This window comes from Glandiceps talaboti, chromosome 18, assembly GCF_964340395.1.
Source record: "Glandiceps talaboti chromosome 18, keGlaTala1.1, whole genome shotgun sequence".
NCBI lineage: Eukaryota > Metazoa > Hemichordata > Enteropneusta > Spengelidae > Glandiceps > Glandiceps talaboti.
The window spans coordinates 23,328,694-23,346,808 of record NC_135566.1 but is presented as its reverse complement, the minus strand read 5'-3'; the positions used below and the strand labels follow the sequence as shown (position 1 = coordinate 23,346,808).

Sequence of the window (18,115 nt, the reverse complement as noted above, 5' to 3'; positions counted from 1 at the left end):
ATCTTCGGACGACTAAAATTTTAACGGAAATTCAAGTGATGGAATTCGAACTCGCAGAAGAACTGGTACCCGGATGTGATGCGCGTTGAGGTTTGACATGGTGGAATGAAAGAATGTATTTGTTTTCATGGCGGCACTTTGAAATCAGTTCTGATTGGGACTCCTTAATAAACGAGATAGACAAATAGACAGACAGACAAATACAGATATACAGACAGATAGAATTAGATATTATATTACACACAGACACACACATAGACACACACACATATATATGTTATACCCAAGCTGTAACGAAGGCCATTTGTCAATGTCTTTTACCTCTGGCAAAGGTCAATGCAATGTGCTGGCTTGAATAATAACAAGACAAGCAAATGGATTGGGAGTAATATATCTACATTTATTAACACAATTCATTAAATACAAAATGCAATCAAAAAACTAATGTGATTACAACCAATACATAACACAAAGAAATATATACAAAATAGAACATGACATGTGAAGTTATTGGCACTGTATTACTCTCATGTCCTGTTAATTGATTTTAAATCACCATTCATTATTTTTGGAATTCTATCAAGTTAACGTTTTTTTTCACTCCAGACCATACAAATAGTTATCAAACATTAAATAGAAGACGGCTATATATGTCCTTTTTCACAAATTTGTATTTTCAGCATAAGTAGTACTTACAAAACCTTGTAAATCTTGGCATCCAACTACTGCACATGTACTACTACTATTATTATACCAAAATTTATTACATAAAGGTTACAAGATTTGCATTCAAAGCCTCAAATATGGAATTTCAACTTTGAGGCCAACTTGTGCACATGCAAATAACGTTCATATTTTGGGTTAAAGGTGGGTATGGAGATGACCTGGACAAATTAAGATCATATTTATGCATGCACATAATTATTCAAATTACTTTGATTAAAGAAGCATGATTCCAATTTACACTGGGGACTAAAAAGCTACATCAACAAGTTTTTCATATGTGCCCTTTGTTTTGCTTGAATTAAGTACCAATTTCAAATCATATTCAATTTGAAGCATGCATTCTTAAGACATTGCCTAACTACTGAAATAATTAATTATGCAAATAAGTCATTATAACTACAAGCTGTATCATCAAACTTTATATGACACATCCACTTTGTTATCAGCAATGTATGTATCCAATTATATTGAATTTGAAGTGTGCATTCTTAAGATATAGCCTAATTACCGAAAACCATTATTTATACAAATGGCTCAGTAGTATTCATGAAATGATTACCAATACCTGATCAGTTCTGCTAACAATAGGTGTTCACTTGCTGAATGACTATCCAGTTGCCTAACCAACCATGTTGCTATTTTTGCGATATACGCGATCATGTGGCTGTTGCTATGGGCGTGGTCTTGTTGCTAGGCAAATTTACATTTTTTTAAAAAATGTTTATTCAATTTTCCATTAATCCCTGTTGTTATCTTTGCAATATATGTTATCATTTGGCTGTTACTATGGGCGTGGTCTTGTTGCTAGGCACATTTTTGAATGTTTATTCATGTGTTCCTATTCCTGTTATCTTTGCAATATACATGGTTATTTGGCTGTTGCTATGGGAGTTGTCAGTCTTACATTTGTTTTATTGTCTTCTTAGAGGGTCCTTTCTATCATTATTCTGATTTGGCATATTCATCTTTACATTTATCTATGGACTTAATGGTCCAATATTACCATTCTCTTTATTTGGCAATTTCATCTGTTTGTTTCTTACAAACCTAAATGGTTCACAATTATCACTATGGTTATTTGGCATTTTCAAATCCTTATGTTGGGTTTTCTAGTCTTTTCATTTCATCCCCAAGCACCTTTGTCATTTTGAGAGCCTCTCTAGCTTTGTCAGCACCCATCAGACTCAAGGCAAGCTCAGCTGCATTCCGTACATGGGATATAGCATCATTTCTCCTGCATAAATGAAACCAAAAGGAAACTAAAATTAGTTTCATATGCAATAAAGTTATTTAATAAGTATATTCAATCAATTGAATAGCACTCTCTAGCACCATCTACAGGTCATGCATTATGGTGGCCATGGCAAAGTTAGCGTTTTCTGCTGGAACAGCTGAAATGTACCCATATCTTGCCTAAAAGCGGTTAAGTACAAACTGTAACATGTCAGTAGTTCACAAAGATATCAATATTGTGATGTCTTTTCAGTTTAATCAAAGAAACAGACCAGATAAGGGTGTTTTTTGACCAAATTCACTCACTTTGTATGACAAGCACGAGTTTGTTACAAAGTACATGTATATCATTTGATATTAGTTAAAGGGTCACTGAGTAAGAAAACAATGTTAGCCAATCATATATGCAATATGGCTGCCATTTTCAAGACATATATATGCCATTTCAGTATCTAATCAAATGTTTTTGATCATACTGAATCGTTTTTCACAACTTATAGACACCCAAACTGTAATATGAGATTTTATGTTAAAGAATTGGTTTTGTTTATATATAAAGGACCCATTTCAAGGTTTCAATGTTTTATGCAAATCATTATTATCTTAACTAGAATGAAATATTCTGTTAATATTCTTTCTTACTAGTTATGATGGCATGGCTAGCTTGTAATTAAGACCACTAACACTTTCTTTGATATAAAATATGAAATATTGCTAGGCATATTTGCATACAGTTTTAGAATCTTTAACTTGCCTGCCCTTCCCACTTTTCATCTTTGCAATATAAACCATCATTTCATTGTTGCTAAGAACGTAGTCATGGTTGCTAGGGCCAATTGTGTCATAACCGTGACAAGTGTCAATAAGTTTTGACTAAAAGTAACATTTTCAGACCTAATTTGCATATCACTGATGGGATCATCATGTTATGAATACAGCTTCATCTATACATGCCCAGATGCATCCCCATCAAATTTCAACCCAATCTGCTTAGTGGTTTTGGAATTATAGATTTTGGACCAAAAAAGACACATTTTTAGACCTAATTTGTATATCACTGATGGAATCATCATGTCATGAACAATTCTTAATCTAAACACACCAAGAACATTCCCATCAAATTTCAACCCGATGCACTAAATTATTTGGAATTATAGATTTCTGATCAAAAAATACATTTCTAGCTCTAATTTACATAATTTTTCTGTGTTCACATTTATAGTGTTTTGTCGTTTTACGTTGATATAGATGTACATGTATCAAAATGATAACAATCGACTCTCAGTTCCACGTAAAGCAAAGCATACAATCAGATTATGCATTGTATTAAAAAACATTACAATCATACTGAAGATATTTTACGACGCTAGCTTTCTTTACAAAGTTAAAACAACAATTTCAAAGCATTTTATATGTTTTCTGTCATTTCACTTTGATCATGGTCCACACTCATGGGGAACTCAGGTAAAATGATCAGGAACTGGTAACATTTACTGGGTTTATACATGGAATACTTTTCACTCAGTGATAGGATGACGTGATGTCACAATTTCTCAAAGTAAACACTGGCAGGCGCTATACTTAAGGACAAAATGGCGACATACATGACTGTTATGGTCTGTAGACTTATACATTCAGTCGTACAGATACAGACACAAGACACACGTACTGCTGCTAAGTAGACTTATACATTCAGTCGTACACATACAGACACAAGACACATGTACTGCTGCTAAGTAGACTTATAGATTCAGTCGTACACATACAGACACAAAACACACGTACTGCTGCTAAGTAGACTTATACATTAAGTCGTACACATACAGACACAAGACACACGTACTGCTGCTAAGTAGACTTATAGATTCAGTTGTACACATACAGACACAAGACACATGTACTGCTGCTAAGTAGACTTATACATTTAGTCATACACATACAGACACAAGACACATGTACTGCTGCTAAGTACTAGTCTCTATTAGAAGTAAAGTATTAACTAATAAAGTGATCATGTGACATACAGATATGTTGGTATAGGTTAAACCATTATACAACAGGTGGTACACATGGTAAAGCTATACCAAAGATAATTGAGTTTAAAAAATGGTATAAATCACTTGTCACACATTTATTTTATTGATAGAAATTGCAATGTCATTTGATTGGACCTTCCCTTTAAAAGAAAGCTTGCACATGATAATATGGGGTAGATACTTGAAAACAGTCTCTATGACATATGTCACAATACAAAGTGATGGGTGTATGACCCATAAAATATGTCAACTTTGAATGAAATTGGATATTTCTTGTCACAATACAAAGTGACATGTGAATGTCCCAAAAGATATGTCACTGTGACAGTTGTGCCAAGTTTGAATGAAATTGGATATTTCATGTCAGAGATATGTCATATTATGAACGGATGGAACCCATTGTAATAATCCACTCTTTATATAAGAAATCTGTGGGGCTTTTTGACCAAATGACAAGCCTGACAGCAGGTCTAAAGTTGAGAGTGTTATCTGGTATGATGGTCTTCTAAAAACTCTAACACTAAGTTTATCTCTTTATATAATGAGTGAAGGATCCAGTTCTGGCGGGGAAGGTTTTAATCACATTTGCCTGATTGGATACTAAACTAAAGATATGATTGGCTTGGTTGATCTCCTTGGTTGCATAATGTGCATAAATCAGATTCAACAAAATCTACCATGATACATACCACAGGTTGACAATGTGAGGGACAGCATCTTCAGCATGCATATGTCCAAGGGACAAACAAGTGCTTTCTCTCACCAAACGATCTTCATCACCAAGTAACTTGATTAGGCCTTGTACAATTTTTCTGTTGGACTTACCTGCATATGAAAACATTTGTCAAGAATCAAGCTCTATTTAATATGCCCAAGATTTACTTTAAACAAGGTCTGCAATATGTGAAGAATAGCTTGATTTTGGTAACTGAACCTAAAGGTGAAGGTCAACTGTCAAATTCCTTAAAAGAAATCTTGCACCTGATAATATGGCAGGAAAGACTCTGAATCAATGGTCAATGTGTATCATAGTTTTTAGTTAAGCAGTAAATAATAAGTTTAACTACAAGTACATTCAATAAATAGTGATATAAGCTAGCATCAAAAGTAATGCTTGTGATTATTTATCTTCTTCTGAATTACTTTCAAACATAGCAGCAAATAAATATCAACATGTTCTGTGATATGCAAAGAAATAGCTTGATTTTGATAATTGACCTTGAAGGTCAAGGTCAAAGTGATTAATATTGATCGGAAAGTTTTCATTCTTCTCCCTACTAATTATGTGTGATTAGTTAACACTGGCAGTGTGGCTCTTCTAACTATTATTACATACCATCCATTGTCTCATGTGTGAAAATGTGATTGTTTGTTTCCCAGTCTCCAGAGTTCAATTCACACAAGAGTTGGTAACAACAAAATATACCAGATTTAAACTGAATGCTTCCCATAAGGGAATCACTAATTATGCAAATTACTCATTAAAGATAAAAAAAGTATCAACAAAGTTCAAACGACAGGTGCGGTTTATTATGATTGATATGTGTACCATATAATATCATATGAAATTTGAAGCTTGAATTTTTAAGATACAGCCTAGTTACCTAAAATCATTAATTATGCAAGTATTTCATTACAACTGTAAGCTATATCAACAAATTCTATAGGGCGTACCTGCTTTGTTATTGTTAACATTATGTACTAAATGATATTGAAATTGAAATATGCATTCTTAAGATACATCCTAATTACTGAAAATAATTAATCATCCAATTAGTCATTAACACTGTAAGAAGGTACATCAACAAACTTAATAGGGCATATGGACTTTGTTATGTTTAATATATGTAGTAAATTATATTGAAATTGAAGTATGCAGTCTTAAGATATAGCCTAATTACAGAAAAACATTAATTATGCAAATTGGTCATTAACATGGTAAGGTACATCAACGTACTTTATAGGACATATGTGATTTGTTATGGTTAACATATGGATGGAATTGTATAGAAATTGAAGTATGCAGTCTTAAGATATAGCCTAATTATCAAAATTAATTGATTATGCAAATTATTCATTAACGCTGTAAGGTACATCAACAAACTTTAAAGGACAAATGCACTTTGTTATGTTTAACGAATACGTTAAATTATATTGAAATTGAAGTATGCAATCTTAAGATATTGCTTAATTAGTTGATTTCATTGATATGCAAATTTCTCTAATTAACATGAACAGATCTCGCTCAAAAACTAATCAGGTCTAGCCATTACCCCAAACATTGTGTGTACTAAATTTCAGTATAGTTGAGCTAGCCGTTTTTAAGAAAATGATGACACAGACACACACACTGATGGACATACAGACAGACATATGACAGACACACAGACAGACATTCCTCTTTTAATACCTCCCGTACCCTTACGGGAGGTAAAAAAATGGTAAGTCCTCCTAATTATTCAGTGGATGATGGTGGGTGCGGTAGACACAGGGAATTATAATGTCAAAAGAGAGAGCAAGATGACGTGAGATATCTTGTTTGTTTCGTTGGGTGGTCGAAAACAATGGGAATAAAACATGCTCGGACAAGAAAACTTTTGCCTCATTAAACCCTAATCAGGTCAAGTGGGTGGTTGTTTTCATGTATGTGAGAGATTCGCCTTTAGGGCTGCCAACTGGTCAGGTTGGTGGTCAGTGTAGGTAAAAATACGGTGTAAATCAGATCAAGTTAGCAATTTTCATTTTAAAAAAATGTTGAACTTCAGGGGCTGCGCACCCCTCCCGAGGTTTTGGAGAATGGCAACATTAGTTCAGAGACTTCCCAGCGGTACCATTGACCATGTAAAAAATATGCAAATGTGGTGGTTATCATTTTTTGGCAATCAATCAATGTTTTCTGACAGCCGATTTTCACCGCCTTGACCTGTTAGCATTATGCTTGTCTAGAGGACCGTTTCATATCATCTTGGTTTTGTATTCCTGTCTGTGTGTAAATGCATTTGACCGGCTTGGACCTATTTTAACAACACAGCTTTTTGGGCACAAGAAACAAGTCATTGAAAATGACATAGTCTCCGCTATGATTGGGGGTTTTAAAGAACTGGCAGTTTATGTTGTCATTTTTAAAACCTGGTTAATGCTGTTTGGCCTCATATGGTTGTTTTTGATATCACTACTCTGTTCAAGCATGTCTAAGTTATGGCTTTGGACATGAAAACTGCGCCAACAAAATGGCTGCCAGGGAGCCATATCGGATTGTATCACGACGAAAATGGATATGCACATGTATGTCACAGAACATTGTGCTAATACCAACTTTGAATGAGATCTGTTCAAGCATGTCTGAGTTATGGCTTTGGACATGGAAAATTCACAAACAAAATGGCTGCCAGGCAGCCATATTGGATCATATCACGACAAAAATGGATATGCACATGTATGTCATTGAACACTGTGCTAATTGCTAAAACACTGGGCTTTGGACATGGAAAATTCACAAACAAAATGGCTGCTAGGCAGCCATATTGGATCGTATCATAAAACAAATTGATGTGCATATGTATGCCATAGTATGTTGCCCCTGTACCAAGTTTGAAAAAAATCGGTCCAGGTATCTCTAAGAAACGGAACCCAATCCATAAGTCTAAAAAAGACTAAAAAAGTTGTTTGCCAGTGACTTGGCTGTGATTATTGGCGGATCACTGCCTATGCACTGTATATATTTGTTCAGTCATGATTTTTCATGTATACTTAACCTCCAAGTCCACAGATTTCATTGCAAATAAATATTGAAGACTGGTAGTGAGGTGCTGTAACCCCCCCCCCCCTACTCCCTTGAATTTTAGGGTAAACCCTTGGCAGTCTATCGGATTTGAGTAGTAATCTCTGGAGGGTCCTAAATTGACTACACTGACGACCAACTTGACCACTTGGTGGACAGGGAGGCTTGGCAGGAAGAGGGTTCATAACCTCAGCCCACTACAAAAATAGTGGTTTGAGTTAAAACATCACATTTTTGCCGACAACATCTCTTGTTTTAATTTTATTCTATGATGATCAGTACAGTTTTAAAAGTTACCTGGGAAGTCTGTCATGGCTTGTTTTTTATCCAATGCAACAAACTTACTGACCATCAGATATATAATATATTTCAGCCGAGGATATTTATTCTTTTCATTCTATAATGATAGGTACTTTTTTTTTTAAAGATAACCAGAATTTTGTCGCACCAAAACCAACTTTATTACCATTTTGACATAGTTTCCCAATGAGTGTCAGGTATACTTCAAAATTTAACCCATATGTTTTTGATGGTCAGTTCTCTTTTAGTTGTCAAGAAAAAGTTGTCCGGAAATTCTGTCTTCTCCCTATACTTTCACTGTCACATCTATTGGATTGTATGATGTAGTGACAATATCTTCTTCGGATCTTGTCATAATGAACTGGCTCTTTGCTTTCCAATCATTCTGATTGGAGTAAAATTTTCCCAACTTTGTATGCAATTTGTATGCTCGCCACTGCAAGAACTGATGTGACAACATGCTTTATTAGAAGCCTGCGCTGAACTTTACAACACTTAAACTGGAAGTGATGATAACAGAAAAGTAAGTGTAGCAAATAAGCTGTGTCCCACCTTAAGTTACATTTCAAGTATGCCCTAAGGTTCAGTCCATTTCTCTGGAACTATAGTTTTAACATAAAACACACATTGATGCCTATAAATACTATTATATGATATACTCCTATCTTTTAGCCTGCCTACATTTGTAATCATCTATGGCATTTTTAGACCCTTGTAATTTAAATCTTGTCCTTGATATTTTGATATTAGCCACTAAGAAATAAATGGCAACAGCAAGGCTTAGATCGGTAACATGCAGATTAACAGCTAGCCACTCTAACCATCATGTGAAGCTTTGTAATCCATACCTGTTCTTCCCAATGCAATAGCTGCCACTGCTCTCATATTTGGATCTTGATCATTTAGTAGATCTAACAAAGCACTGATAACAGATGGAGTTCTGAACTGACCTGAAAGAATAACAAAGTGTGAGAGAATCTCCATCAATGTAAAGTAGACCTAAATGGGCATAAAGCTGAGTTCATACTGTTTTGCTTTGATTACAGTGTTTGTGCGACATTGTGTGATCGTCTCTAAGTCAGCTTGAGACAAGTTAATTCAGTCATGTCTAAATCATGAATCGAGTTCATAGTGATGGAGCAGTGTTGGAATATGAGGTAAAAGAGTATAACTATGCGTCATCAAAGAATGAAGTTTCTGTTTGAAAACTGACATTAAGTAAGAAATCTTGAAGTCAAATATCATCCTGTGTATCTGTTCTATTGAAATTTAAACTACCTTCATTTAAGTCATAAAATGCTAATATTGACAATAAAATAGCACCAATGACATTGTAGCACGACTGTATTTGGTTGTTGCTATGGGCATGGTCTTGTAGCTAGGCATATTTCCTTACATTTGCCTACCAATACAATGCCTGTTGTTATCTTTGAAATATATACCACCATTTGATTGTTGCTATGGGTGTGGTCTTGTTGCCAGGCATATTTGCCTACATTTTTGAAAGTTTATTTGCTTACTTATTAATTGCCGTTATCATTTTTATGATCAACATCATCATTTGACTGTTGCTATGGGTGGGTCGTATTGCTAGACACATTTACATACATTTGTTGAATGTTTATTCATTTGTCTATTAATCCCTGTTATCTATGCAATGTACTTGATCATTTGACAGAAACCTCTCAAAATGTTACCATCAAATTTCAACCCAATTTGCACAGTGATTTTGGAATTATGGATTTTTGACCAAAAGGCACTTTTTAAACCTAATTTGCATATCACTGATGGGATAATCATGTTATGAATACCCCTAAGAACGTTTTCACCAAATTTTAGTCTGATCTGCCCAGTCTTATTTGAGTTTAAATTTGTTTGACTAAAAATCACAATTTTTTACTCAAATCACAAACTGGTGATAAGTTTAATTTGAATTGAATAATTTCCCAACTAGACACCCAAGGTAGTATACCTACCAAATATCATGAAAATCGGTTCAGCGGGTTTTGAAAATTGTTTACACACACACACACACTTTTGCATGCCTGTATATTTACAAATGTATACCTTACATATTTTGTAGCTGTTACTGTCTTGTGAGAATGTAGAATGAAGTAGTGACAGGCTATTATGTCTTTGAAATTGAGCTTTAATGTCCTGGAAACATTTAATTACTAAATTAAATGATCCCACAAAATACAAAACACAAACTGGCTATCTTAGGGACTACTCAGCACCATGTGCAGTTGGGAAGAGCACCACCACTTGTCTATAAATCACTGTTATCTTTGTGATGTGTGTGATCATTTGGCTGTTGCTATGGGCAGGGTCTTGTTGCTAGGTTCATTTGCATACATTTAAAAAAAATTGTTCACTTGTCTAAAAATTCCAGTTATCTTCTTGAAAAACACCACCGTTTGGATGTTGCTATGGGTGTGGTCATGGTTGCTAAGGAGATTTGCATACATTTTTTGAATGTTTACTCATTTGCCTATCTGATGATGTAGTTGTTGTTGTTGTTTGACCAAAATAAAGTGACATTTGGTTGTTGCCAGGAGCATGGTCATTGGTCATGGCCAAAATGTTTTACAGAAAATCTGCAGAATAACACTTCTAAGAAAATTCCCTCCAAATTCAGGACAATCTGCCCAGTACTTTTGTTTATCTTTTTTTGACCAAAATTTGGTTGTTGCTATTGGGCGTGTTCATTGTTGCTATGGCAAAAATGTTTTACAGAAAATCTGCAGAATAACACTTCTAAGAACATTCCCATCAAATTTTAGGCCAATCTGCCAAGTAGTTTTGGAGTTTAACTTCTTTTGACCCAAAAATGCCTCTAAGTCGGCTAAATTGCATCATATCCCAAAGCAAATTGACATGCAAATGTAAGCCAAAGTTCATTATCCATTTACGAAGTTTGAAAGAAATCAGTCAATGAATGTCCAAGATATGACTACACACACACATTGACAGACGGATGGATGGATGCACACATGCATGGAATCCAATCTATAAGCCCCATCCTGGACTACATCATCTGACAGGGGCTAGTAGAACAGGTAGATATCAATGACACTGGAGAACCATTAACTTCTGTAGATTTGTGGCAATTTAATAATAATAATAATTTAAATTTCTTAAAAAGCGCACCCCAAAAATGATAAAATTACAGTTTTTGTTCCAAGGAAATCACACATGGCAATATTGCCTAAAAAGGTGAGTTTTAAGATTGCATTTAAAAGATTCAAGTGTAGTATCCAAGCGAATATTAAATGGAATCTGATTCCACAGAATTGGAGCCTTAATTGAAAATGCATGGAAACCATCATTTTTGTAGTAGTAGTTGTATCTTGCCTCTTTACAATCAATTCATCAGCATCCACATACATCTTCAACACATGCTTCAAGATCTGAAGACATCATTGGGGGTATTACATATGACATAGATTGAGGAATCATCCGTGTATAGCATATAGTCCAAGCCATGAGAATAGATAATGTCATCGAGAGGTGTGGTATATAAAATAAAAAGTATAGGCCCAAACACTGAACCTTGCAGTACACCAAATTGTAGAATAACAGTCTGTGATGTAGTGGAATCAATAAAAGCATGTTCTGTATGACTTCCCAGATATGAATGTAATCATTTCAATACTGTACATGTATGTTAAAACGAGGCTGCAGCTGATGTAATAAAATATCATGATCAAGCATATCAAAAGCTGATAGATCTAGCATTACCAGAATCGTGTCCTTCTGACAATCCAATGCCATCATGATATCATTCTGTACATGAAGTAAAGCAGTTTCAGTGCTGTGACCGGCGCGGTAGGCTGACTGGCACTTCGTGTATAATCGATTGCTTGAGAGCTCGTATTGCAGTTGATCAGCTACAATACGTTCTAAACCCTTGGATAAAAAACATAAATTAGACACTGGTCTATAATTCTTAAGTATCTTGTGATCAAGACTTGGCTTCTTGATTAAAGATCAAATAATTTAAATTTAAAAATTTGTGGAATGACACCTGATAAAAGCGAAACATTGAATATGGGGGTTAAAAAGGTACAAGAACATGAAAGCAATCTTTTAAAAGTTCAGTTGGTAAAATATCTAATAATATACAGGATTTAGAAGAAGATTTCATGACAAGTTTTATCTCATCATCTTCAGTGACTGGCATAAAAAACGGTAACGAATAATTCACAGGTACAGTTACATGATCATCAATGACAGGGTTACGCCTGAAACTAAGCTTTTCAACTTTATGTTGGAAAAAGTTCATGAACGTATTTGCTCAGTTCATTGAGAGGAACATCATTTGGCTTAATCTTGGTGCTGGCCTTCTTCGACCCGGTCAGGTCATCGACAATGGCGAAAAGTCCAATCGTGTCTGCATCATCAATGTGCAAGCGATGGTATTCAGCTTTAATTTCATCAGCGCGATTATACTGTAAACATTTGGCCAGAAATATTTCCCGATGAACAACCAGACAAGTATTAATAATAATAATAATAATAAATTGTTATCAGCGCATTACGCAACAGCCTCAATGCGCTTTACAATACTGAGAAAAAAAAAGAAAAAAGAAAAAAAAAAGACAACTTGAAATTCACTAAAAAACAAAACTTATTGATTACTGCACTAAAAGTATAGTATGTTCTAAAAGTTTGTAAACAAGTATGTCTTTAGTTGGGACTTGAATGTTTCGATCGATACCGCTCTCCTAATGTGAATTGGGAGAGAGTTCCATAACTTAGGACCGGCAACAGAGAAGGCGCGATCTCCGTACGTGGTAGTTGCAACACGTGGAATGGCAAGTGCAAGATGAGTACTAGAACGTAGGGCACGTGTTGGCTTGTGTATGGGTATTAGTTCAATGATGTAGGATGGTGACAGTTTGTTGACAGCCTTGTAGGTGACGAGCAAGATTTTGTATGCAATACGTTGACGTACAGGTAACCAATGAAGATTATGTAATACTGGTGAGACATGATCATATTTGCGTAGTTTGGCAACAAGTCTAGCAGCTGTGTTCTGCACACGTTGAAGTTTGTTGATCTCTTTGTCTGGTAATCCATAGAGGATGGAATTGCAATAATCCAGCCTAGAGGTAACAAATGCATGGATTAGTCTTTCGGTACTGGTATTGTCGAGGTACTTTCTAATTTGGCCGATCTTTCGAATGGCTAGAGATGCTGCTCTGCAGATGTTATTTACATGACAAGTCATTCTAAGTTCCGAGTCAAGTATAACCCCAAGGTCACGTGTTGTGGATGATGTGTTGACAGTGCTGTCCCCAATTGTGATACATGGTACAGGATTGGTTTTACTGAATCGAGATGAGAAGTGGATTATCTCTGTTTTACTGTCATTAAGCTTTAATTTATTCGATGCATACCAAGTTCGTATATCAGCAATGCATGCTTCAATACGCGAGACTGTGTTCATGTGTTGTGATCGTTTCATCATCTGGTAAAGTTGAGAGTCATCAGCATACATCATACTGTTTAGATTATGTTGTGAAATCAGATCCTCTAAGGGTGCGACATACATGGTAAAGAGTATGGGACCTAGAACTGATCCCTGTGGGACTCCACTTTTGTTCACACTTACAGACTGTTCTCCTCAATGCCATTAGCTCATCATTGTACCATGGCGCCTTGGTTTCTCAATGAACGTTTTGCCTTGGAAGTTGATGATGCCAAATCATTGAGGTCTGACAGAAGTATGTCAGTGACATCAATGCTATGAATTAAACAAGATGAACGTGTTATGAGGAGATCGAGCGTATGTCCTATCACATGGGTTGGTTTACTTACATGTTGTTGGAGGTTACCGGACCTACGCAGAGCAGTGAAATTAGTAGCGTCATGGGATTCCAGGTAATTCAGATGGAAATTGAAGTCGCCAGCAATCAATACATGTCCAGGTGATGGAATAGTATTTTCTAGTAAAGCTGAAAATTTTGAGGGAAATTTGTTCTATGTTCTTGCGTTCTTCTTCGATTTTGGCAGTCAATAAATCATGATCATGCATAAGAATGTAATAAAATTGCAACTCCGCCACTCCTGCGTTTACCATGCGGCTTTTGATGGAAAATATAACCAGACACAGCTGAGTGAATATCCGCAATACAGGGGTCATCTTTTTTTTTTAGCCAAGTTTGTCAAAATCAGAAAATCCAGTCTTTTCTCAACCAGTATGGTAGCGATACTACCAATCTTACCAGTCAATGCCCAGGCATACCAGAGAGCACCATTTAGCTGTAATTTGTTCACATTTCCCGAAAGTTGAGGGATGTCCACTAAAACGGCCTTCGGCCTGCCAACCAGTTTAACTTCAAGTTCTGCAAATCGACACTATAGGCTGAATGAAACATTTCTTGCGATGAAGTATGCTGGCTTCAGATCCATGAGTGTAGAGCAAAGCATATTTTCTGAGAAGCCTCAGCAGCCCATTGAGTAATGTTGACATTGTTCCATCTCAATGAGAGCAAGGCACTACATCATGACATATTGAGAATATTAATACAGGAGGTATTTGAAGACACCATGTTGATACAAGTGACTAACCCTAATGTGAAAAGAAGTCCAACAAGGCATTGAGAATGACATAGTCCCCGCTATGATTGGGTTTTAAGGAACTGGCAGTTTATGTTGTCATTTTCTTGATATCATTGTTCAAGCATGTCTGAGTTATGGCTTTGGACATGGAAAATTCGCAAACAAAATGGCTGCTAGGTGGCCATATTGGATCGTATCATGATGAAAATGGATATGCATATGTATGTCATAGAACACTGTCCTAATACCAACTTTGAATGAGATCCGTTCAAGTATGTCTGAGTTATGGCTTGGGACATGGATAACTCGCAAACAAAATGGCTGCCAGGCAGCCATATTGGATCGTATCATGATGAAAATGGATATGCATACATTTGTATGTATGTCATAGAACACTGTCCTAATGCCAACTTTGAATGAGATCCGTTCAAGTATATATATGTCTGAGTTATGGCTTGGGACATCGAAAATTCGCAAACAAAATGGCTGCCAGGCAGCTATATTGGATCGTATCATGACGAAAATGGACATGCACATGTTTGTCATAGAACACTGTGCTAATACCAACTTTGAATGAGATCTGTTCAAGCATGTCTGAATTATGGCTTTGGATCGACATGGAAAATTCGCAAACAAAATGGCTGCTAGGCGGCCATATTGGATCATATCACAACAACAATGAATATGCACATGTATGTCATAAAACACTGTCCTAATACCAACTTTGAATGAGATCTGTTCAAGCATGTCTGAGTTATGGCTTTGGACATGGATAATTCACAAACAAAATGGCTGCCAGGCAGCCATATTGGATCGTATCATGATGAAAATGAATAAGCACATGTATGTCATTGAACACTGTCCTACTACCAACTTTGAATGAGATCTGTTCAAGCATGTCTGAGTTATGGCTTTGGACATGGGAAATTCGCAAACAAAATGGCTGCCAGGCAGCCATATTGGATCGTATCATGACAGCAATGAATATGCACATGTATGTTATAGAACACTGTCCTAATACCAGCTTTGAATAAGATCTGTTCAATCATGTCTGAGTTATGGCTTTAGACAGGGAAAATTTGCAAACAAAATGGCTGCTAGGCGGCCATATTGGATCATATCATGAAACAAATCATGAAACATATGTTGCCCCTGTACCAAGTTTGAAAAAAATCAGTCCAGGCATCTCCAAGAAATGACTCTGGACGGACAGACGGATGGAACACAATCCATAAGTCCCCGTACCGGACTTCGTCCGGCGGGGACTAATAATGGCTCTAGAAAAGTTCAGTCCTAAGAATCCTGTCGACAAATCCGGTAGCTTGAAACACAAATAAAAGTCCTGATGAAAACTTCAGTGAATAGATTGTAGGACAACTAGTTTGTGAGGGCAGCTGGGGTCAGTGCCACTTTACAAGTTCTGCAAAAATTTACTTTCCCCAACCTTTGCTCAACCACACTATGCATTGATACTGACTGTAAGCTACATCAACAAGCTTTACAGGATATGTGTGCTAAAAATGTTACCAACAATGTGTACTCCATTAGACATTTGAATTTTTCTTTTTAGATGCTGTGTCATCAATCTCATCAACAGCCATTAGAAGGTGATTTATGGCCGTCTGGACGCATATGTAGAGCCGGTTGAAATTGACAGTATTACCTTTATTTTTGCCTTGAAATCAGTTTCAACACAAACTTTCAAAAATTGCATTGAAAATATTATGTTTTGAACTAGATTTGTGTTTTTTAAAATTAAAATTTGCAGATACTATGTCGTGTTTACCTTCCGAAAGGAAGGTTATAATATACCGATGAAGTCTGTGTGTCTGTGCGTGTGTGTGTGTATCACGATTTCCGAAAAAACGGCTGCATCAATTCAAACAAAATTTCATAGACATCTTCTGTAGGGTAATGGCCAGAACTGATTAATTTCGCGACAATGTATCAATAATGGTGACCTATACATTGACCTCTATATAATTAGTGTACAGTGAGGGCGCGCCACTCAACAAAATGTGTAAACTCGTTGTGGGACAGAAGGAAGTTCAGCACGCACATGCTATATCCCGGGTATTTAGGGGATCACCAAAGCCAAGTGAAGTCGAGGATGGCAAGCTTTCCTGTGCTGAGAATAGGAGGCGTGGCGGGCATTTGAACAATATTTTTGACAACTAACTTTCATTGGGACTTGACGAATCACAGATATAGAGCTAAATTTCTTGCATAAATCCTTACGGAAGGCATTCAGTTTAAATCTGGTATTTTTTGGACTATGAATTCTACAACATGTTCATCACTAAGAACTCAAATGTGAACATGGCTGACATTCGAGTCGCATGTCCCATCTTGATAATTTAGAACTGTTCAATACTGTATTCTAGAAAGAAAGTGGCAACAATGTAAATGTCAACAGTACACAAATGCTACAGCGTACAATGTATGTGTAGTAAGTATTAGCTCAGTTTGTACGCAACACGTTACATGCATTGTGTTCTATTGACGTTAAACTTGGTGACGGAAAATGTTTCCACCATGTACATGTGTGTACTAATAATCAAAAGTACTTGATTTTGCTTGTCATTAATTATCATTTCTCAAGATTGAAATATTATAGCCATCTAAGTATGCTGCATACATTTGGCACTGACAACGTATTGCCAGAAATGGCAGTCAATTCGGAAATGACAGTGTGACGTCTTTTTGTGTGGTAGTGAAGTGTTGATCCCAGTCGGTCTTCAAATAACATCGTACCTTATTCTAGAATACCGTTTGAAATCATTGATTGGAAAATAACCCCCATTTTAGGAAGATTATAAGGTTTCACATTGATATTTTTCTCACGAAAGACTTTAGAGTTATGATGTTGGAGATGAGTCATAACAAACTACATGTACTATATTTCACATCAAATTAGCTTTGAACATATGATAAAATAAACCACATCTAGTTTGCAACATTGCATTTTTTTTTTAAAGTGATCACAATGTTGCCATTAAAACTCAAAATGTCATGACAATGAATGACAATTTCAGCAGCATTGACCTTTGGTCAACGCAATAGCCTGCTGACGTTTTTTCACAGCCTGTTGATAAAAAAGTTAATGAAACCCCTGTAACTGACTAATTGAAATGGCCATATGAATTTGGTATTACTGTACTTTGACTTTACCTTTCATAAGGGTAGGTTATGTTTTAGGGACGAAAAGTCTGTCTGTCTGTCTGTGTCATCGTTTTCTCAAAAACGCTGGCTCCATTCAAAAGAAATTTGGTGCACATATTCTTTAGAGTATTGGCTAGAAATAATTAGCTCTTGGTAACCATCCCATGAATATTAATGAGTTTTTTACATAATTAAAAATATAAAATTATTATCAGACACATTAACACAATCATGGGTAAATTATAGAGTATAAATTACAACCTTGAGGCATACCAGTATTGAGAACTAGAGATTTCGAATAATTATTACC

The 18,115-nt window shown here is 35.9% G+C and overlaps 1 protein-coding gene across 3 annotated transcripts in view; it reads right to left on the bottom strand.

Annotated features, from left to right (window-relative positions):
- Positions 1–452: 452 nt before the first annotated feature.
- The window catches only part of LOC144449132 (uncharacterized), a 53,975-nt gene continuing 36,312 nt past the window's right edge, over positions 453–18,115 (bottom strand). Inside the window, exons 6-8 of one of the 3 annotated variants that reach the window (XM_078139593.1) lie at positions 8,925–9,026; positions 4,685–4,820; positions 453–1,960 (exon numbers count right to left, since the gene is read on the bottom strand). In XM_078139593.1, the coding sequence (XP_077995719.1) occupies positions 1,822–1,960; positions 4,685–4,820; positions 8,925–9,026 (377 nt within the window). In that variant the 3' untranslated portion in view covers positions 453–1,821. The remainder of the gene's footprint in view (positions 1,961–4,684; positions 4,821–8,924; positions 9,027–18,115) is intronic. The other 2 variants (XM_078139595.1, XM_078139594.1) reach the window with 2 other exon arrangements.